Here is a 23,779-nt window from a genome sequence, read left to right as displayed (position 1 = left end):
CTAGGGGTGTTAATATAAATAGCCTATATAAAAAGACAACCAATATTAATTGGTTATTATGACCAACGTGACCCGTTAACGTGCATTTCTTAAACAAACTCTTATATGCAGCCTCCATGTTTGCACATCTGAATAATCCACCTTCTCATACAATGTTCAATTTAAATTTAATGTCCTTGGTACATGCTGGATTCATTTGTTCGCATATTTTATACAGCCTATGGTTCGCATACAAATAGGCTACAGCAGCTCATGCACAAATCTGATTTAAAAACAAAAATTCAAAATTCAAAAACATTGAATATGACAAAGAAAATTTGAATATTAGCGTGCAGTACACAAAATACCGCTTACAATAATGTGTAGCATTAACTACAATAATCATAAGTGAATTATTTTTACTACTAATCGTCGCATCCGGGAGAAATATCTCTACAGCTTTTACATTTCCGACAGTCCACAAATGCAACAAACGCCATATCGTCGCTAATGTTGCGATGTTACCGCTCATCATCTCACTGCCCTGGGATCCTGGTGTATTCCTGCTTCTTTGAATTTCGGTCGCAGACTGCAGCAGTATAGATCTCAGCGCTTTAAACATAAACATTAAACATTAACGTTGAACATTAAACATGAACATTGAACATTAAACATCGGGGAATCCCTCCTTTATCTGCGTGCTGACGCCAGCGAGCATCAAAAGGCTCATTTAGAGAGAACCACTGCACCGTAACTCTCATCCATCATGCTGGTTTACAGAGAATGGATCTGAGCCACAGACTGAGGCAGTCAGGGGTTCCCAAACCTTCTCATGTCAAGGACATACAGCTGGATCTCCATTGTGTCCTGAAGATGAGATTACTGCAGGGAAACCTAACTGCTGCAGAATAACTGTTGCAATATTCAGGATTTATACACACTCTCTGTCTGAATCCATAGACTGTATAAAATAGATCTGGATCACTGCTAGTAGCTCAGAGCTGGTCATGCCAGAGTTTAATCACGTAGAAAACTGGTCATAAAAACCTTATCTTCAACTCACATACGTTACTGCTTTTGACATTTTATGCACAATATAAGTCATATACCAAAAAGTAATACAACCACATTGATAAATTAATAAAAATGGAAATTTACAGCTTAAGTTGTTTCATATTTCCATTAATTTAATTGGCCGAAGCAAATAACCTTTTTCTTTAACATTCTTCACCTGATTCTGGGTTTAATACTGGAACAAACAGTAAATAATTTGGTTCGTCATTAAGAAACAAGGTTTTATTGACTGACATAGAAAAACGCCACACAATCAACCCAAGTACAATAACAGGATGACTAGAAACAGGAAATGTGTTAGCTTTATGGACAGGAAATAAAGAGAAACCGACTTTTATCAGTGTAAACGGAAACATCCCTATTACAATACAATACAACTTATAAAAATAAACCAATATCTGACCAACAACTTGCGTCCAAACTGTATTATAAATGTCGTTATCAGTCACTGAGCTCCTCCTCGTCGCTGAAGTACGCGCTCTTCTTGATCCTCGGTTTCCGAGAGTCTGAGGATGTTGAAGCAGCTTCCTCCTGAGACAGACGGGTCTGCTTCCTCCGAGTCTCCTCCTCCTCCATACGGGCCTGCTGCAGGGTCACAAGAGACAGAAAAAATATGACGCTGCTAAAAGATAACATGTATTATCACTTCAGAAAGTATTTCCAGTTCCCATAGCCTTTATATCAAATTGCAGTCATTCAGATTTCCTGCTCGCTCTCCTCTACTGAAAACCTGCTAAACCCACAATACACCACAACATCAACATCAAGATTGACTCCCTGTGTCTTGCACCCACCAAGGTGGTGCGAAACTTAGGGGTGATGATTGATGACCAACTCACCTTTTCCAGTCATGTCGCCTCAGTTACCCGGTCATGCCGCTTTGTACTTCACAACATCAGAAAAATCAGACCTTACCTAACTCAACATGCCACTCAACTCTTGACACAAGCTGTTGTCATCTCAAGACTTGACTACTGTAACGCCCTCCTGACAGGCCTGCTAGCCTGCACAGTAAAACCGCTTCAGATGATCCAGAACGCGGCGGCGCGCCTGGTCTACAACCAGCCAAAAAGGTCACATGTCACACCGCTGCTCATTGAGCTCCACTAGCTACCTGTTGCAGCCCGCATCAAATTCAAATCTCTAATGCTGGCCTACAAAGTTGTCTCCGGTACTGCTCCTACCTACCTGAATGCCCTGATTCAGACATATGCTACCTCACGACCGCTGCGCTCTTCCAATGAACGGCGCCTGGCTCTGCCCCCCGTTGGTCCAAGGCAATCCAGACTCTTTGCACTTCTTGTTCCCCATTGGTGGAACACACTACCAGTTCCAACCAGAGCAGGGGCGTCCCTCTCTACCTTTAAAAAACTCCTGAAGACCCAGCTCTACAGAGAGCATCTTCTCTCCTAGCACCAAACGATAATTCTACTCCTCAAAGAATTGTCACTAGCACTTATTGATGCACTAATAGCTCTTATTACACTAGACCTTGATTGTTTGCTTTTACTCTTCCTGTAAGTCGCTTTGGATAAAAGCGTCTGCTAAATGACTAAATGTAAATGTAAATGTAAAATGCTACAAAAGAGATGTTCACTGGATTTCTACAGGATCATCTCAATACATCAGAATATGATGTAAAAGTCCATTTCCAGTATTTTAAGTCAAACAGCCCCAACTGAGTATTGAGTCATATAGATGGACATCCAGAGGCCAACATTTCCATATTAAGCATACTTTTTAAAATTGGTCTTTTGTAATATTTAATTTTTTTGAGACAGTGAATTTTAGGTCTTCATTAAATGTAAGCCATAATCATTATAATTACAAGAAATTAAATAAATGAAGATACGAAATGTTTCATTCTGTGCGTAATGGATCTATATAATGTGTTATTTCACCTTTTGAACTGAATTGAACTGACATAAATACACTTTTCTATCATATTTTAATTTATTGAGATGCACCTGTATATTCACAGCCTTACCTGGAAAGCTATGGCCTGGCTCAGGCTGTCTAAGGTTGGGTCCTCTCCCTCTTCTTCACTTTCTTCTTCTTCTTCTTCACTATAAAGGAAAAAGACTCACAAATTACAATAACAACACAATCTGATAGACAATATCCTGCAGTGTTATAAGATATTTACACATGCGACGCTTCTTCTGCCCTTTTCTTCTTTTTCTTTTCTTTCTTCTTCGGAGGTTCCCTCTCTCCCAGGATGTTTTTGGGGCAGGCGTAGCTCAGGTGACCCGTTTCCTGTGATATTTCATATAACAACACACACATGACAACTCTCCAAGGGATACTATGTTTTTCATCAAGGGAGAAAAGACTATAACTGCATTTGTAATTAAATAAAATTACAGAGACATTAAATATGCACTAACCCCACACTCATAACATTTGGTCTTGTCTGTGTAGTTCCGTCTCCTGATGAACTCAGACGCTCGCCCGTTGTCCACGGCGATGCTCGCTTTCACTGTTCTGCCAAACAACTGGAAGACAAACATATCTGTAACTCTCACAGATGAATATCCATCTATGAATGTAACTATGGGTATCATCCTGCTCAGTGACAGACAGTGTGTGAACTCTAATCTGACTCACCTGTTTGTTGTTTATCGCTCTGGCACAGTTATGAGCTGACTCTCTGTCCAGGAAGAGCACAAAGGCAACGCCTTTACTCTGACGAGTCTCTTTATCCTTAACGATTGTAACCCTGAAATGAGCATCACAGTTAATAACACCTACTGTAAAATATGAACTAGCTATTATAGTATAGAGTTTATAACAGATGCTGAGGGTTGGCCTTCACTACTTTATTTATCTCCACACTGATCTGAGATAACTGTGGGGTGGACATGGAGGTGGTGCCAAGTTATAAGTATCTAGGTGTATACCTGGATAATAAGTTGGGCTGGTCTCTAAACACAGATGCTCTCTACAAAAATGGGCAGAGCCGGTTCTTTTTCTTAAGGAAGCTCAGATCTCTTGACATCTGTAGTAAGATGCTGCAGATGTTTTATCAGTCTATGGACCCAAAAAACAGCAGTGGACGGCTCCTCTCTCTCCGTTGCAGAGAGATACAAAAGATCCTTCACTCCTACAGCCATCAGGCTGTCTCATTCTCAAGAGCTAACAGACTCACTGGACTTACCCTCAGAGATAAATAAAGTAATTTTGATTTGATTTGATTGAGATAATAAATAACAGGTTATTATAGAGCCTTTACTTACTTCACAACTTTTCCATATTTGGTGAACAGCTGAAATGAGACAAAGTGATCTGTATTAGTAATGAAGTGTCTTGAGGAGGAATGTAGCTGTATTTGTGTTTTTGACAAACAAAAGCATCATTAATATTGTTGCATCTCACTAGTAAACACTAACAATAACTAACCTTGTGTAGGTCGTTGTTAGTGAGAGAGAATGGCAGGTTGGACACATAGACAGTGCTCTTACTGGGAGCCAGGCCGCCGCTCATCCTGGACTCATGAGACTCTGGAAAACAACATTAAACAACATTAATGACCGTAAACATGATAAATACTGAACCAGCTACTCATCTAGCTGGTAAATACAACTTTCATGATAACGTACAAGCAGCTGAGCTAATGATCTATTAACTGACTTACCGACACAGCCTTCACCGTTTGAATAATGTCTACAATGTGTTTAAATATCAGAATTTGTCGTATTAAACAAGCTAATGTTAGCAAACAGAAACTAACGCCATGACTGGAAGTCGCAGTTTGATGACGCGGCGCATTCCTCGTCCAATAAACAGCCGTTACCGCGTAGCTAGGCTAGGCTAACTGACGAGGAGGTGAGATTGTTTTGAAAATTCACCTTTAATAAATGACATTTCCTTTGGTTATTTGGTTACGTGTTGACTTAGAAGAGGTATTATTACGTTGTAGACATTTCTATGTGATGTTTGTGTGTCGGTCTCTGTTGGTTGAGCTCTGAGATGAAATAAAACGAACCGACGGCTGCAGCAGACATGGGGCTAGCTAGAGCTAGTTAGCACTGCTACGGCTAGCCGTTAGCTCCAGCAGTTAGAGTTTAGTTTCCATCACAGAACAGGTTGTAGTGATAACTGTCACTTATCGTCTTCATACGATCAGGTCAGTGCTCTGTGTGATATGATGGTGTTAATCAAAGGGTTATTTATCCACAGAGAGAAACCTCAGCCGGTTCAGTGCTGGATCACAACTCCCCACTGCTCCTGTCTGTGTTTTTATTCTAAAGATGCATAAGAATATAAACATGATGAAGATGTCTTAGGGTGGTTTTTATTCTCCACATACCTGAGATACACTTCATACATAATATAGACATCACATTTGTTCTTTTATAAGCTTGATTAAATCAAACCAAATTTACTTTATTTATCTCTGAGGGTAAGTCCAGTGAGTCTGTTAGCTCTTGAGAATGAGACAGCCTGATGGCTGTAGGAGAGAAGGATCTTTTGTATCTCTCTGTCCTGCAACGGAGAGAGAGGAGCCGTCCACTGCTGTTTTTTGGTCCATAAAGGTTTTGTGTAGCGGATGATCTGGGTATTTCAAGATGGCCTGGAACATCTTGACAGTGCATATCTCCACCACCTCCTCCAGTGTGTCCAACCTGGCTCCAATCACAGAACCAGCTCTTTAGACCAGTCTGTCCAACCGCCTTGCATCTCTGTGTGTGATGCTGCCTCCCCAGCAGACTGCAGCATAAAACAACACACTACCACCACAGACTGATAAGACATCTGCAGCATCTTACTACAGATGTCCAGAGATCTGAGCTTCCTAAGAAAAAGAGGCGGCTCTGCCCCTTTTTGTAGAGAGCGTCAGTGTTTAGGGACCAGTCCGACTTATTATCCAGGTATACACCTAGATACTTATAACTTGGCACCACCTCAATGTCCTCCCCACAGGTATTCACTGGCTGAAGAGGAGGCTTGAGCCTGCGGAAATCTATGATCATTTCCTTAGTCTTTGAGGTGTTCAGTAGGAGATAGTTCCTGTGACTCCAGTCACTGAAAGCTTTTATCAGATCCCTATATTCAGATTCCTGTCCAATCCTGATTCACGCCACAATAGCAGATTATGATTCTTTCCCAACAGTGGCGTGAGAAACTTATGCCAAGGGCAAAATCTTAACACTGTTTTGAAAACTCTTTTGGCAGATTGTGTTGAAGATCGTATTTCCTCTTTTCCACCCAGATTCACAGATAGAGGTCCCCGAGTCCAAAAGTAAGTTGGCGACGCTCACAGTACATTCATATGACACTGTTTTGTTTCAAATGAAGATGACAACAAGAGAAGTGCTACTACTGTCTAGATAGATCTATAAAGATCTTATTGTTGCAGCATCACCCAACTGAAAAACCCAAATGTTTTCACACAAGGAAACCCTTTTCCAGTCCAGTGGCTGTCATCAAATTAAATATCATACTATGTTTTTGCATGTCTTGGGATAACATGTTTTATGGGAATATTGCTGCCTAAAGAAGAAACAAGCTCACAGAAAACTCATCATTTCACAATTGCATGTACAAGCATTTGCATCTCTCACTGGTTACCTTTTTCAGTGTCGCACAGGAGAGACAGGAGCATACGAGAGATGTACGACGATCACTTTTTACCAGAGAGGCCGGTGAGTGTGTACAAAGTGACTTCACACAGTCTGTTTGACCTTACATTTAAAAGTAAAAACATAAAAACACAAGTAGAAAGACATGTTTGTCTCCTAAACAGCCTGAATACACCATTTGATGAATGGTGAAACCACTAGAATAATTATTTTAACAACTATTAATTAATATATGCTATTTATTACATGTTTACTGACCTGGTTGGACAAAACATTGTACAAATTAGTTCTAGTAAAGTATAGCACAGCTTCACAAAGCTCACTTAACTGAGAAAAATGTCTTTTGAGATTCACTTCTACTTCAGGTGGAACAGTCGTTTGAGGGATGTTATTACAGCAGACAGAGATCTTTAAGCAGACATTTACAAAGTAGTTTACATTTGCAGTTTATCTGTAAATAGTTGTTGTGGAGTTGTGTCATAAACTGTACCCACCCTGTTAGGGTCCATACCCCCGGGGAGCCGGGTCGGTGGAGAGGAGAGGCCCCTTCGGCAGACCAGAAGATGACTACAATCGTGGTGGCTACCAGTATGAAGGAGGGCCACGCTTCTTCCCCAATGGAGGAGGCCCACGAAATTATTATGAAGATCAGAGGAGCTACCATGGTGACAACATTCATTTCCCCTCTGAACGCAGAGCTGGTCCACCTTCGCGGAGGGTGAGAACTTTTAGAATTAAACATGGGTCAAAAAGCTCTGAAAGTGAGAAATGTTAGCAGCTGCCTATTTACAGAGACATGAGTTACACTGATAAACTCAGCCACACCAGTATACATATTTTTTTAACATCATCCCTATTTTTCATGTCTTTTTTAATTAACAATACTACCATACTGCTACATGTAACAGTCTGGCTTGCTGTCATTCATGCTATTTAGTATGCCAGAAAAATATCCTGTCTGTCCCAGAACACCATGTGTCAACTGCAGTATGGCAGAAATGCCAGCATGTCCTACAACATCCATTAGCATATTTTAGTATGTAAGTCAGCATGCTAGTCTACCTATTCTGTCCCGGAATCTATATATTAGAGTCAAAGTTCAATAATGATGAAGTAGTATGTCATAATAACATCTGTATGCATTCAACAGTACGTACTTTGTACAGGCAACATCAGTACTTAGTAAAAGTAAAAAGATAAGTAATATTATTAGTTTAACATGTGAGTATAATTATCCACCTCTAGGGAGGTTGGTTTAGCTGTTTGGAAGTTTAACTTAAAGTTAAGTTCCATAACATCTGTTTTTTTTAGAAACATCATCAAAGGTCACTTTCATGGATTTGATCTTTGTTGTGTTTTCTGTATTGTGTAGGAGGAGTATCCCTACAGAGGCCCCAGGGAGGACCCACACTCAGGACGGCCCATAGAGTTTGGGTAAACTACTTCTGTTTAAGAAAACACAACTTCATACGAAATATAACTCGCTACAATCTGATGTTATAGTGATGGATAACTGGGGCTAAGTGAGGCTAAGAAGGGCAATTTCTGCAAGACTAGTCCTATGTTTTCCGTATGTGTTTGAAATGTTGGTTTACATAGCAGATATTATAAATCCTGGCCTGTTCTGACCCATTAGGCCCGTCTCATCCTCACCACATGTCTGGAGGTCTCAGTGCTCACCTGGCTCCACACTTCTATTCATTAGAAGGATCTGCTGCCTAGCTCTAGTTTTTGTCTGAACAGTGGCAAAAACCTCATCTTCAGGCAATTTGGTGAAAGCGTTTTATGGTTTGTTAAGAGGCAGAACAGACATTATCAAACATAAAAATGTATAAATGTCAAAAATATTAAAATGACCAAAGAGAGCCTTCCTCTTTCATAAAATAAACTTCCAGCTATCTTCCTTTCTGATGATTAAGGACGTTGATCAGGTTCTCCTTTCCGGTTATTGAGAACATTGATCAGGTTCTCGGGTTGCACCTGCGCTGTTTGACAGTGCCAGAACGAATTATATACTTGAGTTAATAATTGACAGTTGATTGAAGTTTTTATAGCTGGCAAAAACAACAAAGAAGTGAAATAAGATAACACATAATTGCATGACACAAGATGCTCTGCAGTCTGAATTGTAGTCTACCTGGAGCTCTTCATGCATATTTAGACCCTCTGGAAGATCTGTTGCTTCAATTACAGTGATGCATGATGTGGGATTCAGTGTCACCTTTCTATTATATTTGCTGTCATGCTTTTTTATTAATGACATCGAAAACGATCCTCTGTTTCTAAGCCAGATGGAGATAAATGTTTGAGGACACGTAATATGTAAATGTCTAAGACAATGGAGTCTTATGCTACTAAACTTGTACCAGGGATAAGGCATCATATTCCCTGTGAGGCAACCCATACCCTGCATACATAAATCTGACAGCACTGGTACTTTAAGGTAATCAGGGTTCCCATGGGTACAGTAAATCCTTGACAACACTTGAATTTTAATGTAGAGTTTTCAAGGTTTGAAAAGGGCCTGTATTTGTAATTAAGTACTAAAAAATGCTTGAAATATAGGCTATTTAGGACGCAGTCTGCTTACAAAAGTGACACATTTTGAAGCATAAAACTCTTATTTTAATTTGTCACCCTTCTGTACACAGCAAAAAGTGTTTTTTTATAGCAAAATAACATCTAATGTGATGAACAACTGAAATACTCTGTCAACACCTTTTTACTGTATATAAATATGTGATTTACCACAGCTGTAAATTGCTGGAAAAGCTTAAAGTGCTTGGATTTGTCTTTTAGAAAAGCTGCAGGAACTCTATAAATAGAAACTGACCAAATGGTATTTGTTGCCAAGTGCATGCAGTGTGTCTGCAGCTGACAACACATTTGTGTGTATTTTTTCCCTCAGGGCCCGTGCAGCGCCTCCTCATAACGTGAGAAACCAGGGCATCTACCCAGCACCCAGATCACTCCCGGAGGGTGGAGAAGACACACTAGTGCAGGCCATCCTCAACCTGGACCGAGGGTACGAGTTAAAGCACGCTTCATCACTGCACAGGGCATTCATGTGCAATCTGCACAAGTGTTTGGCTGCAGCATTTATAGCATTTATAACGATGAAGCTGCAGAGAGGAAGTGTGTCATTACTGAAAACGCCCAGTATATATGTTCAAAATAAAAACCTGCACATTAAGGCCTCACCACTAGATGGCAGTGCTGTGCTATGTCGGCACAGTTCTTGTGTTGAGCTTCTCTGAAACATTTGTTGCAGGTATTGCTTTGTAACTCTAGACAGTTTGGTCAGATGAGAGAGAGAGAGGAGCTAATTTGTCAGTCACACAACTCTTGGATGTTTTGACTATTCAACTCCTAACAGCCCACACTTTCTGTTTGCTTTCCCAGCGAGGACAGAGAGCACTTCAGGAGGAAGGCGGCTCCGTTCCCTCCTCTCAGGGAGCGGTCTCCTGTGCGCCGCGACGTGGCCCGATCCCCCCACAGTCGCTCCGGCTCAAGCGTCAGCAGCAGGGGCTACTCTCCAGACAGAGCCAAGGGTCTGCCATTTCCCTCACAGCAAGGCAAGAGTATGTAGAACCCCTTAGAGTTTCCCCTCCGTGATGCAGTGTAGAGGTACTTCAAACTCTCTTTGTGTCCATCCTGGTACAAGGGGAAATCTAACTGATACTGCCAGCAAGATGAAGCAGAACATTCATAATCACTGCCTCCAGTTGAAGATTTAGTCACGACTAATGTATTGATTTGAAAAGACCCGTCAGACATATCGCCCCCAAAATGTACATTTATTGTCTAGATCTCTTCTATTTCCTCTTATTTCACCTTCTTCTCCATGACTCATAACCTCGCTCACTGGCTTTCCAGGTGTGGATGGTCCAGAGGGTCACGCAGGTGCTTCTGAGCCCCTTTGGGGGGCGCTCTTTCCTCAACAGAGCGGACATGAAACTTTGGGTCTGTACACTGAGCCATGTGAACAAGCTCGGACGTGGGTGACAATCTGCAGAGTTGGTATTCCTCACACGTCTCCTTGCATCCTTGTCATGTCAGGAAAATGTCCGAATGAAATGCTGAGGCTTTCTGTACTCCTAAGATGTCTGCCGCAAAGTCTTGAGAAGGATGCAAGGATGAAGGACAAAATGAATTCACGGCTTATATATGCTTAAAACTGAAATTTAAACTTACAGAATATAATGAAACATATATAATATAACCTACAACCACAATAAACTCAGGTGTCCTATTTGACACTGATATCCTGTCACCCACGTCTGAAATAAAGTGCATCATGAATTTTGTTTCTAAAGCCGTACCCAGTTGTGACTTTACTGGAATGGGTTCCTATCATATAAACCATTTCTACTACCTGGTAATGGAGGTACATTAGCACTTTACATGCTTCCTACACTGATTTGTAAATCTTCTAGGTCTGGAGACGTATGTGAAGTTTTAAAAAGTACTTGTCCAGACCAAATGAGCAATCTGCACCAAATCTGCCCCACATTATTTAGTCAGTGTGTATCACACTGTCTGCTTTGGAAATAAACATTTGATAAGGATTATGTGTAGGAACAGCAGATTTTGCAGTCCATATGCTATATCTGTATGACGCTGTGCCTCAATGCAGGCATCGGGACATACAGCTGATAATACTAACTAAGACGGTTGCCTCTTTTGATGCATGTTTGCATCTCAGATTTATGTTTCATTATTTATGTTTCTGACACTGGACATGTACTGTATGTCAGTGTAAATAATTCCCATGCATGTCAGTAATAAGTCTAATTTTCTGGACTGTAAAATGCACAAGTGCTAGTGTAACCTCCTGATTTCCCTCTTCCTACGAGTAAGACAGTGTTATTTAGGTCTGCTCCCATCTTCAGAACTGGTCATCTCTCCTTTAAATTCCCGCTTTGATTGGTGCTTTTTACTCATGAAATGAGGTCAGTGGACCTTGGTATGACTAGTGTTCATCATGGTAATGTGTTAACCCTCTGAACCCCAAGCAGTTTCAGGGTGTCATTTGGTTCCAGTTTCATTTTATTTACTCTGACTCTTGTTTTCACTGTAGTATATAAGTTATGTGACTCCTATAGAAACACTACAATCATAGTTAGAAGTAGAGAGAACTCAAATATCTTTAATGCAGTATAAAACATTTATGGTCATAATGTCATAAATAATTAACTACCTGCGGTAGATCTTGACCTTTTAACATTTTTACAACCTCCCGTCCTCTCCTCTCTGCTCTGTGTAAACAGCCAGAAATCCAGTCAAGTTTTCACTAAATATTTGTCACGGGGCGTTGATCTCAGATGAGTCGTTCATGGCTTTTGAGTTGTGCTGAGAGCGCAGAATTTAATGTTTTTTTTACAGGGTCTGTTTAATTTTAAGTGAGACGTGTAGAATGAAGTGAATCTTATGTAAAATATCAGTATTTTAAGCTTAGATTTGGTTATTTTTACTGACGGGAGCATTAATTACACGTGATACATTCAAGGACCATCAGAAATGTGAAAATCTGATCATTGCTGTTAGTATCTGGTTACGATAAATATGTTATTTAGGTGATGTTTTATAGAAAACACTGGTTGTGGGGTTCAGAGGGTTAAAAACACATGAAAAAATATGATTGCAACCCCTCAAAAGCAGAACATAATGCCATTTTCCATAAGTAAAATAAAGCATCAGGACAGTGATGGTTATGGTGATAGTCTAGTGCCTGCTAGATTGCTGTGAGATAAGAAGGCCTAGTTGTTCTGTTCACTGCCAGTGACCTTACGGTTTGGTCTTCCTACAGGGTATGAAGAGACTTATTCTCAGAGCAGGATGGCTGGTAAGTACAGTCCAGAATAGTTGGAAACGGGACAGAACGGTTGCATTAAAAAGCAGTTTGACAGAACTTTTCTCCTTTAAATGTTGTTTTCTGAGGAAAGGGACAATTTAAGCCCTACTCCTGCATCCTACTGGTACATGGCATAGCCTCTGCACCATGTTAATTGATTTTTTTCAGTAGCATGCTGAAATTACATGCAGTGGATTTGTTTCAGAAATATATCATGGTTACAATCGTTAAAGTTAACCTATTCCCAGTCTGGGTAACTTGAGAGAGACAGAGTGTTTGTAATGTGTCCAGCAGCCAGCCGTCCTCCCCGCTCTGTCTGCCACTTTGTCAGGCCTCATAAAGATGCCACCAGGTCGTGTGTGGACCAAGAGGGAAAGGGTATAGGGTGTCTGATGGATATTCCTGAAGCCAAAGCTTCCACATCGGGGTGTTTTTGTTTCATAAGTGAGGTCCTCAGAGTTCGTGTTTGTTGCTAGAGTCAATCGGTTGGCCACGGAGCTTTGGGCAGTGCTATAACGAAGCTGGTAGAGGAACAAATGGAAAGGTGGTGTCTGATCGACGACCAGGAATCTTTAGAGAAATGTACCTGACAGTGAATACACCGCCTGGAGTTTGGAGCACAATCGTGTACCATCTGTTTCTTGATTGTTCCAGATGTTCTAGCCTAGGTACCTGTCTGGATCCTGGACCACCACCTTTTACAGAGCCTTGACTACCATAAGCACATACCCACTTACTTTCCAGACCTACTCATTTTTCCTTTCATTTCTGCTTCCTGCAATCTTCCTCTTTTCTCAAGTTTGTCTCAATCCCAAACTTTCTTTTAACATTATTTTGCCCTTCACTCAAGTCTCACTCTCAAACTTTTTTGTTTTGTCTGTCTTATTTCTCCAGACAAAATTCCTGGGCTGTCAAGAGAAGGCTCCCCACACAGTGCAACCTCAATCAAGGTACCAAACTCTAAAACTGGTGTGTTTATTTATGCTTAAATTTTTTACTGAAAGTTGACTTAAGCAAACGAACAAACACGGGCATTTGCTTCTTTCAAAAAATACAAGCTTCTCAGCAATATTTTCTTATAAGGAATTCAGTTCCAAAATGACTGTTGTGTTTATTATATATCATGGACTCCACCTTTGTCACTGTACAGCAGGATGCATCTGGAACTTCTTAAATTCCATCCTTCTAATAAGTGTTTAGTCCCATTGAAGTATGTTAATGGGTTTTAAAGTGGCCCTCACGCAGAGCATAAAAGCCATCAGGCCATTGCTTTGTTTACCTGTGCTGTAAGCAGACTTCAGTCAAAAGAAGTTGTAATGGTGGAGCAGAAAGGGCTCAAGTGTCAACCAAAGTACGCGCTGTGCTTCCTTGAAGTGCTCTTGTTTTTAAAAAAAATAATACATTCACTGTTTTGAGAAAGTATCTCTCGTGCCTGTTTTGCAAATAACTTGTTTTGCTGATTTCATCCTTCTCCAACTATGCAGAGGAGTGTAAATAGAATCAGATGTGATTAGGTGCAGTGTGTCTGGCTGTGGCCACCCAGAAGTGAAGAGGCTAACTCAGTAGCCCAAGTCACAGTTTTATCATAGGATCTTAACCGCAGAGCCCAGGACAAGTCCCTGTGGAACTCATTGGGGTGTGTTCAGACCGTTTACAATGAACAAGCGTTTCCTTTTTCTCTGCTAAAGTGTATGACTGACTGTGTTTGAGAGCTGTGACCGTCTAGTAGATGCTAGTACCATTACAGTGATCTGGTGCTTGTGAGAAATTGATGTGCAACTCATGGATCATAGGAAAAGCTTTGATGACCTATCAACAACCAATATGTCTCCGGCTACGTCCACACTAAGATATTGAATTTTAAAACAAACTTTTGCCACATTTACAGCTAGCGTCCACAGTACTTTGGTGTTTCTGGACCGCTGATGGAGACATTTGGAAATGCTGCTGACCTCGTTTTATTTTAGGGTTGCGTTTGAGAGAATGTTCACACGTTAATATTGGCAAATATTCGACTCCCATAAACTTCCATTCTACTCGAGCAAAGTGGCAAATAAAACATTTACTTTATGTGTTTATTTTCCCTGACCGTCGCAGCCTACATGTCGAAGTGTACTTGAGCAAGATACTGAACCCCAAATTGCTCACATCGGTGTGTGAATGAAGTTACCCAGACTGGGAATGGCAGGTGGCACTGTTTAGGGTAGCCTCTGCCACCGGTATGAATGTGTGTGTACGGGTGAATGAGCACAGTTTGTAGTGTAAAGCGCTTTGAGTGAGAGAGAAGTTAATGGGAGTCGAATATTTGCCAATGTTAACGTGTGAACATGCTCGCAAACGCAACCCTAGGGTTTTCAAAATAAAACGTGGTCAGCAGCATTTCCAAATGTCTCCATCAGCGGTCCAGAAACACCAAAGTACTGTGGACACTAGCTGTAAATGAGGCAAAAGTTTGTTTTAAAATTAAATATCTTAGTGTGGACCTAGCCTGAGACATATTGGTCGTTGATAGGTCATCAAAGCGACTAGAAAAGCGCTATAAGTGCAGGTCTATTTACCATTTACCATTGTCGTCCAAGCAAAGGACCCACTATACATGAACGGTCAGACTTTTTCTAAAACGGTGCTTAAAAACTTGGGTGGACTGAGAAATTATGCTGCATTAACGTCCTATCGGATGGATGATTTTGATTCTTATAATACAGTTAAGGCCCACAGTTTTGCCCACCAGCATTTAAACATTCAACCTTTTTTGGTTATTGCTCTAATTGTCAATGACTCTATTTTTTTAGGTAAATAGCCTAACCTTGTCATGATGTGCAGTATTCACTTTGATCAAAAAGCCTGTAAACTGTGTCTTTAGATGCTGCTTTAATGACCGAGCAGGCTCATTATTTATCTCATTAGAACCCTTTGATCTCTTTCACAACGCACTGGAGATAATTTGAACGTCGCCGTTTTCTTTGTTTTCACTGGATTGTCCTTTTGAGTGGCCACTTTGGTATCTTTGTAAACCCGTGCACTTGCTTTATAATCTAAAAATTACAAGATACAACATAAAAACCGTCTTTTCCTCTCCTCCTTTTTTGTAAGAACCACCCACCACCACCCAATCAACTGCTGTGATCAAAGTTTTACTAAGTGCCCCACCCCTCCACACACACACACACACACACACACACTGCTGCTATTGGCTGTGTTTGATCTAGCCTGTGGTGCATTGTTTTTTTTCTGTTCTGGGGAGCACAAACCCGTAACCTTGGCCAAGATGAAAGGCCTGTGCTGTGCCCCCAGTAAAGCTTGCACTTATGGCCTCGGCCGCTGCCTGCTGTGGGGATTCAACAAACACACACGCAGGCTCTCTGGAGCCATCCCAGACTGAAGAGGGGGTCTAAAGAGCACCTCCGGCTCTGGCTGCGAGCCATGGTGGCATAGTGGGTGGAGAGCATGTCCTGTAACTGAAAAGGTCAGCAGAAGGTTTCAGCCCTACACGAGGCATCAAGTTCCTGTTGTTACAGTACGGAAATATTTTACCAACCAAGATAATTGCCCATTTATGTATACTCCATACTTGACAACTGGTGGGTAATTGCAAGTAACTTTGGTCCTGACATTCATGTTCCTTCAAAATTTGACCCTAAACTTTACCTTTTCACAATGTGGATGGCCGGTTAAAATGCAACACAATAATTAGGAATCTGCAGTCGTCCTAACTTTAAATGTCAGTTAATGGTTCATCATACCAAGCAAGCAAGCACTTTAAGGTCTAATAACCTTTTTTAAATTCATCTTTAGCGTTCCATTGAAAAGAGATTACCCGTACCTTCAGGCTGATGACATTTCAGTTTTAGTCCAGCTTGCACAAAATCCATCTGCCAAGCATTATATTGACGGAACATCCTTCAGGTTGGGCCGTGCCCAGCCGGTTGAAGTGAAAGACTCGGACAGGGATATTTTTTTCACTGACAAACGGACGTGAAGGAGCATACACATAGGACTCCTCCCAAGCATCGCTCCAGGGAGAGAACTGGAAGCAGGAATAATTGGATGATGCTTTATGATTTGCGCTTTTTATTTTCGAACACACTCGGCTTTGTGATGTACCATCCCCGGTGATTTCTTCCCTCATTCATCTAGAGATTTAATATGACTTTGTCCGTGGTCTATTTCCCTTAATGTATGAGTGGACTTTAGTCATGGCTGGGTAGTTCTGCTCCCTGGCCTTCAGACTCTAATAGTATCAGGAAATGAGCAAAAGAAATTGAGCGGTGATCCAAGTTGGCCTCGTTTCTCCACTTTGCTCTTTCTTTTGGCGTTCACAGTAATACTTATGGGTGCTTGAGTTTCCAGTCTATCCATTAGATGGCTCATCATGGCTTGTCTGGCCAGATTTCCTTTTCTTAAGATATAAAAACAGCTGAAATATCAGATTCTACGATTTTAAATGGGAAAGTAAGTGCAACGTTAAGCCAGGTTTTAGTCATAATTTGCTAAGTAGTGAAATAGTGTTCAATATGAAGATCCACATCTGTTGTGATGGCATTTGATGTACAGCTTCTTAGTGCTGTAATTCCTATGAATCCCCAACGATAAATCCACAGCAACCTCCACACAGTCTCCTCTGGCTTTCCAGCTTTAGGAGCTACTGAATATCTAAACCTCATCTTTGGTGCGCCTCATCAGCCACATCTTTACTGTAAAGTTAAACAGTCAGTAGGTCAGGTCACAGCATTGCACGGACTCTCTATAAGTCGCTGACCTACATCCTTTCATATCCTTTCCATTCTCTGTGTTGTGTAAAGGCCTTTACATACTGGGGGTGCTTTATTCCTGCAAATAAATTTTTTTCAAACTAGTGTTTTCATCATGAGTACTTTCACACTGAGCTCAAGTATTACACATTGAAAAAGTGGCTTCTCATGCTGTGCTGTGTGTTTTTAAAAAAAACCCATTGTGCTCAGTTTTCTCAGAGCGTTCTCACCACGTTCTCTTCTCTACTGTTTAGGAGGACAACCATCCTCCAGAGGGAGAAAAAGAGGAGCTACCGATGCTTCCATTGGTGGAGGAAAGCCAAAAGTCGTCTTCAGACAACTTCCAAGAACGACGAGCCCTGGCCATTGCTGCCAAAGCTCAGGAGATAGAGAAGGTACCTGTTAACTCCAGTTCACACTGAGCTGATCCTTTGGCTGGAACCAGTTTAAAATGAGTCAAATCACACATTTCACAGCCAACTTCACCGTATACTCACCATGAGCTGATAGAGAAGTTGCATCACTGTTCTGGCTCGATACAGTATGAAGAATTGTGTAGGATTTGTAAAGGAAAATATATTCAGGTGAACATTTTGTGCCAGTAGCTCTCAGTTGGCCCGTTTGGAGAAAGGCTGCGTTTACAATCCTCTCAGTACAAGTTTGTAATTTGTAAGACTGTTCTATAAATGTCAACTTGGTGCATGCATGACACAAACTGTAGCCTTGGCAAACGATCTCATACATATGGTGGCCTTGACTTCTCTGACTCGCTCACTCGCACATTACTGGAACAGCCACCTACAGTATTATGTTCCGACCAAGACAGAAACCATGGTTCCACAGTGGATACATCCTAAAACTCACTTGCCACTTTCGCTGTTGCCAGCCAGATATCAGTTTTACAGCAGAATTATGGTTAATTATCTGCCAAAGTAGCCGGTTGCCAAATGTATCACCATTATCCTGGTGGCTCTTGTTAGCCTCCCATCCTGACTGGCATAACTGCAACAGCTGCTCATTATATCCTACACCAGCTTAATATCCCGCATGGCTCCAACATCACAACTCTCCCTCTGTGTTTAACTCATCTTGTCAAACACACACACACACACACACACACAGGCCCACACAGGGGTTTGGAAACATGAGGATAATATACATTGTACAGGAACACATAAATGAAAGGCAGAAACACAAGTAATGCTAAGGCATGGTATATATTTGTGCATACAATAAATCGGGAGGTCGACCACTTAAACGGAGCTAAAAGCACCCCAGGCTCCAGGTTCCAGCTCTGCTCAGTTATCTAATGAAGGCCATTCCTGCACCAGCGAGCGCTACCGCTGCTTTACTGGGACCATTAAACCCCAGCCAGCTCTGCCCTGGAGCACACACTGCGCTCTCACATTGAGCCGCGCCACAGAGCCTATAGGCCGTTATCACTCTGCTGACACTGCAGCTTCTGGCCGGTTTTATAGCCTGTCTCTTTCCCATCTGTGTCTCCTCACGTTCCTCAAGCTCTATTGTGTGAGCTTCGTTTATTTTTTTTCAGGTCATTTCATACTGTACAAATTTTGGAAAAATGACTACCAAGACTCACGGCAGGAACCTTTAGGTCGTCAGTCCGTTGTCTGTACATTATGTACCCTTCTTCAAATGTAGTCATGAAATCAAGTTCTGGAAAGACTCTACGAGATTAAAATGAAAACCGAGAGGGAACAGTGTATTCCATCTTCACAGGGATATGAAGTTTCAGCTTTTCTTTCCAGGATTTCTGATTCTTTGGAATCGTCAGTAGAAACGGATAATTACCAGCTTTTTTTCCGACTCCTGTCCCATTCTTTGGCTTTTGTCATATGCAGACCACTTGCCATTTAGGTTATTTGTGACTTGGCAGTCCTCTCTCTGAATGACATGAAAGGCTGGCTTGTTGCTGTCACACACAGCCAGGTCAGAAATGGAAGTTGAGTAAAAATTTGTCCTGCATCTTTTGTAACTATCTGTCTAGGAAAAAAAGGATAGCTGATTGGGAATTGAAAGAACCAGTCCAGAAAGTAGTGTTGTCATGATAGTTGCAGACAAACCTATCAGCCACTGGAAAATGTATAAGCACTGGTGGTTGGTATTCATTTCCCAGCATGCCCGCAACATACAGCTAAACACTCTTAAGTCAGACTTTCTTTTTCAGTCTGGAACAACAAAGTGGCGGCGGCGTTTCTGTTGCAGTAGGCGCTCGCGTTTAGCCACTTGACAAGTGTCGGCCAGATGTTTGGCTTTCTGCACCCAATCTGGTCTCGCCATCTCTTCTATACACACGGACACAAACACACTCCAGTCCAGTAGCTCCTCACTAACTGTCTCTATACTTTTGACAGATCATAAGCTGAACTTTCCATCATGGGCCAGACATCGTGCTGGGCCGCATTATACCAGTGCCTCACTGTGTGTTTGTGTAGCTAAGTGAAATTGGTCTGCTGAAATTCAACCTGAACCCGTTCTCATTGTCAACGTTGACTTTGGCTGCAATACAGACTAACTGGTTATAGTGAGTGACAAGGCATGAGAGGCAATAAAGGGTATTATGTTTGACTCCTCACAGACCAGGCTGTGATACAAAGGGAGTTTTATTTCATTTGTTGGGGAATCTAAATATATTTGGCTACAAGACAGAAAGCCTTTTTTTCTTTAAGGTTCAAAGATGGCAGAACTGGACCGAGGCTTAAATCCTTTCACTCTTTTCTGAAGCCAGGCAGGCTCACACGCTCACTCCTACCCCCCGTTTTACTGGCTGTAGAAAATTAAGTTCAAGAAGCTTTGGGTGCGGCTGGTTCAGAACCGTCTCTGCCTCTCAAACTCAAGAACTGGTCCTTTTTCCTTCCTGATTGGATAACAAGGGAGGGATTTCAGGAAGTCTGTTTAAATACAGGATATATATTTTCAGCACATTGTTATCTAGGAACAACTTTCCCCGTATTCATAGAAGTTGTTGTCAGCACAGCTGATTGGATACTTCCTCAGAAAAGCTGATAAATAAATTCATTGTCATCAGTTATCAGCTGCTGAATGAGGCCAAAAGATGTTGATAAGGACAATGCATTGCTCCTAATTACAGCACGGGACAATCCCGGGTTTACTTACTTTCTACTGATTGGTTCGTGTGACTGTTGTGTAACATCTTCCACTTATACATGAGGAATGTACATGGGCTACGGAAACGCCCAGAATGCATTCATTTTGCGTCAGCAGTCTTCCCTGAAACGGTCTGTATCCTTATGTTAACCGCAAATTTCCTGTAAATGAATTGATCCTATTGTTAACATTCAAGAGATGGACTCTGGCATCTGCCCACAAAATACTGATAGTGTTTGTCTTTATGCAACCATGAAGAAGGCTTCTTTATTGCCTCCCTCTTGACCAAGAGGCTGTTCCATCTCTTTCACCATAAATCATCTTCAGGAAGTTATAATTGATTAGTTGAATTTGATTTTCAGTTACAATTTTGGCTTCCAATGATTATGAAAACAAGATTATCAAGATTAAAGGGTTATTGTGATGATTTTTGCAAAGGCACTATGTATGATTTTAGCCATAATCGAGCAGCCCTAGACTATCCTTTACTGTCCTTAACTAAGAAAAGAGCCACTGTTGGAGCCAAAAACCTTATTTTAAGACTTACAATGTAGATGAAACAGCCTATTGAGTCTAATTTCGCCTAGCAACATTACTAATAGGTTAGAATGAGCATTTGATAACATTTCTTCATTCTGCATTCTGACAAAATCATATTTGGAATCGAAAGCTAGCCGAGCTAGGGAAAGTCAAAGCTTGACTTGAATTTGGCAAAATTTAAAGGTTAAGTTACTTTCTTTCGCTATGATGCACATTTTTTTAATACCGTATATGCGCTTCACATTTTTACAGTTGAAGAATACAAATTGCTGTAGGCCTACACCAATGATCAGTGAAAATGAAAATGTAAAGAAGAAAACATTTCTTTACATTTTAACCATCTCATCACAGCCAAAGGGAGCCAGTGCAGATGGCCTGAAGAGCCACATGTGGCCTACTCCTGGTCTAGGTCTATGTTTTAAGCTTCAGAGTGGTTTTGTTGACTGTGGCTTTTATTCAGTGGAAATATGTTGTTTAATGCAGGTTTTGGAAAGTTGCCATCAGTTGTTGCAAATACATAAACTCTGTTTGACAGCAGATTTTTATTTATGATCTCTGCTTTACTCCAACCATGCCCCGTTCTAGGAACATTGTGAAAAGCTATAAATAAGCCGGTAAGTTTGAATGCCCCGGAGCACAGAAGCCACCGTTGGTATCCGGTGAATGACTGAAACTCACCCTTGGCTGGCCTAATTTTACACGCACACACACACAGGCACGTGTAAACCCACAGAGCCGCACACAATCCTTGGCATTGGACGTGGCCTTGTGTCTGCTTCCGGCACAGCCTAATAAGCGGCAATATATCGGTGGGTTAATCCACTTGCACTTAGTTTCTCTGTGCCTCATTCTCTTGGTCAGTGCCTCTCAGACTGACTAGAGAAAGAAATGTGGCATAAAAAGTGGAGGGACAGATGGAGGAAAATAGAGAGGAGAGAGAAACTGAGGCGTGAGTGTCTCTGAGATCTGTCACTGTGCACTTGACTATTTTAGTGAAGGAACAGAGCATCACACTGTCCAATTAGGAAGGTCCTCGTGTGTGATGTGTATTTTCTAATTATTATTTGAGCATTTTACGGCTATTATTAGATAGCAGCAGCGGAGGGAACAGGAAATGAGGTTCAGAGAGGTGCAACAAAAGTACCCAGCCAGATTAGTGTGTGTAGGAATGAATCCACAGCACATCTGAAGCTTTTACTTCTCCTAGAAAACAGAAACTGACATATCAGTTCAGGTGACTGATATTCTGCCCCTCTGGAACTGTCATCTCATGTAAAAGCTGATAAGTCCCTCCGGTAAGTCTCTGTTCTGCTATTTTGCAAATCGAACCACTTTATGTGGAAGCAGTGGGCTCCCTCCATTGTTTTATGAGACATTTGAGGCTCTGTGTGAAATGGCAGCTCCCAAACAGGATTCCAGCACCTCTTCCTCATTGTCCCTCTAACACCTGTTATAAGACTCAGACACCACTAAAGTGGCTTTTATTGCTTCTTGGGCCACCCTGTCCTACATAAAGAGCCCTTATTAAACTTGAGAGGAGAAGTGTTTATCTTTTGACACTACATGATGTGTGTTGACACCAGAATGATCAGCTCAGGCTCAGTGACGCTGGAATATCAACACCTAGGCGCCATGTTAAGCAGGAAGGAAACAACTTTAAATCTCTGTAATTAAGAGGTTGACTTTTAAAGGTTTTGACCATAGCCTGTTGACACTTTTCAGTCCTAAAATCTGCATATAAATGGATCTGTCTACGGATAGATGTCTATGGATAATGTCTACCGAATAGAGTTCTACGGATATGAGTGAATGAGTTTTCATCTTGTGTTTCCAGTTTTTACCTGTGTTCCTGTCCACTTGCAGGTGTACCGGCAGGACTGCGAGACATTTGGCATGGTGGTTAAGATGTTGGTGGCTAAAGACCCCAACCTGGAGAAGCAGCTGCAGGTTCCCCTCAGGGAGAACCTTGGGGAGATCCGGGAACGTTGCCTTGAGGACCTCAAACACTTCATCCACGAGTTGGACGAGGTGGCCCGGCAGCCAGAACCTTCAGTCTGTGACTCGACCACCCCTTCGATGGCCCTGACGGGTCATAAACTTTCAAAGACAGGAGTCAATCACAGCTCGTCTTACTGACACGTTGGCCATCTGCTCTCTGTGAAACGGAGCATTGGAAGGATTGACTGCTGATGGATAGATTGAAGAGACTTTGGATTGCTGGACTTGAACCGATTTTACACCACAGCAACCTAAAGAACAATTTCACAGAGAGGAAGCAGTGTTGCACCGTGTGGAGATGAACAGTGTTAGTTTTGAACAGATATTTTTTTTTACCTTCAAGTTCTCTGTTGAAATATGTTAATTATAAAATATTGTGTTTTTTTCTGTCATGTTGGCAAAGAAAACACTTTTTCTCTAGTTCAAAAAGTCTCACATCAAGTGGAAATGGTTGACATTGGTTTCTGTTATTTAACCTGTTAAAAAATATGTTGTTGAGATTATAAAGTCCAGGAGCATGATCAGACATTTCTAAAAGAAAAAGCCGAAAAGCCAGTGCTTTGTTTTGTAGAATCTTTGGTTATGTACATTTTTATTTTGTAGCAGTCAGATGTATGACTTGGTGCTGCTAAATTTACAGTTCTACATTCTCGTATAAATTTGTACTGTCGAGAAATGCCAGTTTGGTTACTTTTTCAATGTGTTGTCTCATTTTGCTTTTCAAACATTATGTTCGATCTCCCTCCCAGAAAAATACTGCACAAGGCTTCGTTCTGTTGCGAGTGACACACAAACCTTTGCACAAACTGAGGTGTTTCTGAGGGTTCTAGTAAACATAATTTCTGTAACTTTACAGCCTTTTTTATTGTGAT

The 23,779-nt window shown here is 41.4% G+C and overlaps 2 protein-coding genes across 9 annotated transcripts; one reads left to right on the top strand and one right to left on the bottom strand.

The window, feature by feature from the left end:
* Positions 1–1,260: 1,260 nt before the first annotated feature.
* Positions 1,261–4,851, bottom strand: zcrb1 (zinc finger CCHC-type and RNA binding motif 1). The gene is made up of 8 exons (XM_059325619.1): positions 4,688–4,851; positions 4,453–4,553; positions 4,290–4,318; positions 3,661–3,772; positions 3,441–3,548; positions 3,200–3,309; positions 3,041–3,119; positions 1,261–1,638 (listed from the first exon to the last, which is right to left on the bottom strand). Exons 2-8 carry the CDS (start codon positions 4,534–4,536, stop codon positions 1,495–1,497), a joined length of 666 nt encoding a protein of 221 aa, XP_059181602.1. The 5' UTR covers positions 4,537–4,553; positions 4,688–4,851; the 3' UTR covers positions 1,261–1,494.
* On the top strand, positions 4,577–23,583 carry pphln1 (periphilin 1). 8 transcript variants are annotated; one of them, XM_059325612.1, is made up of 12 exons: positions 4,577–4,625; positions 6,266–6,295; positions 6,634–6,698; positions 7,138–7,353; positions 8,008–8,069; positions 9,544–9,660; positions 10,038–10,210; positions 10,512–10,598; positions 12,445–12,480; positions 13,384–13,439; positions 17,495–17,635; positions 22,773–23,583. In XM_059325612.1, the coding sequence occupies exons 1-12, from the start codon at positions 4,580–4,582 to the stop codon at positions 23,043–23,045; spliced, it is 1,302 nt and encodes a 433-aa protein (XP_059181595.1). In that variant the 5' UTR covers positions 4,577–4,579; the 3' UTR covers positions 23,046–23,583. The 8 variants fall into 8 exon arrangements, with proteins under 8 accessions (XP_059181595.1, XP_059181594.1, XP_059181597.1 ...); XM_059325611.1 differs by having other exon boundaries at positions 10,038–10,216; XM_059325616.1 differs by lacking the exon at positions 4,577–4,625 and adding an exon at positions 4,843–4,878 and having other exon boundaries at positions 10,038–10,216.
* Positions 23,584–23,779: the final 196 nt, after the last annotated feature.

Source organism: Centropristis striata, chromosome 22 (genome assembly GCF_030273125.1).
Source record: "Centropristis striata isolate RG_2023a ecotype Rhode Island chromosome 22, C.striata_1.0, whole genome shotgun sequence".
Classification (NCBI taxonomy): Eukaryota; Metazoa; Chordata; class Actinopteri; order Perciformes; family Serranidae; genus Centropristis; species Centropristis striata.
Note: the sequence above shows the minus strand (reverse complement) of the source record. Positions and strands in the feature narration are given on the sequence as shown.

Bases quoted from the DNA above. Each gene is read 5' to 3' on its own strand.
- pphln1 (XM_059325611.1), top strand. From the start codon at position 4,580: ATGACCGTAAACATGATAAATACTGAACCAGCTACTCATCTAGCTG. The intron at 7,354-8,007 runs GTGAGAACTTTT...TGTATTGTGTAG, and splicing joins CTGGTCCACCTTCGCGGAGG to GAGGAGTATCCCTACAGAGG. The intron at 13,440-17,494 runs GTACCAAACTCT...TCTACTGTTTAG, and splicing joins ACAGTGCAACCTCAATCAAG to GAGGACAACCATCCTCCAGA.
- zcrb1 (XM_059325619.1), bottom strand. From the start codon at position 4,536: ATGAGCGGCGGCCTGGCTCCCAGTAAGAGCACTGTCTATGTGTCCAAC. The intron at 4,319-4,452 runs GTTAGTTATTGT...GTCTCATTTCAG, and splicing joins CTAACAACGACCTACACAAG to CTGTTCACCAAATATGGAAA. The intron at 3,773-4,289 runs GTAAGTAAAGGC...TGCTCATTTCAG, and splicing joins AAATATGGAAAAGTTGTGAA to GGTTACAATCGTTAAGGATA.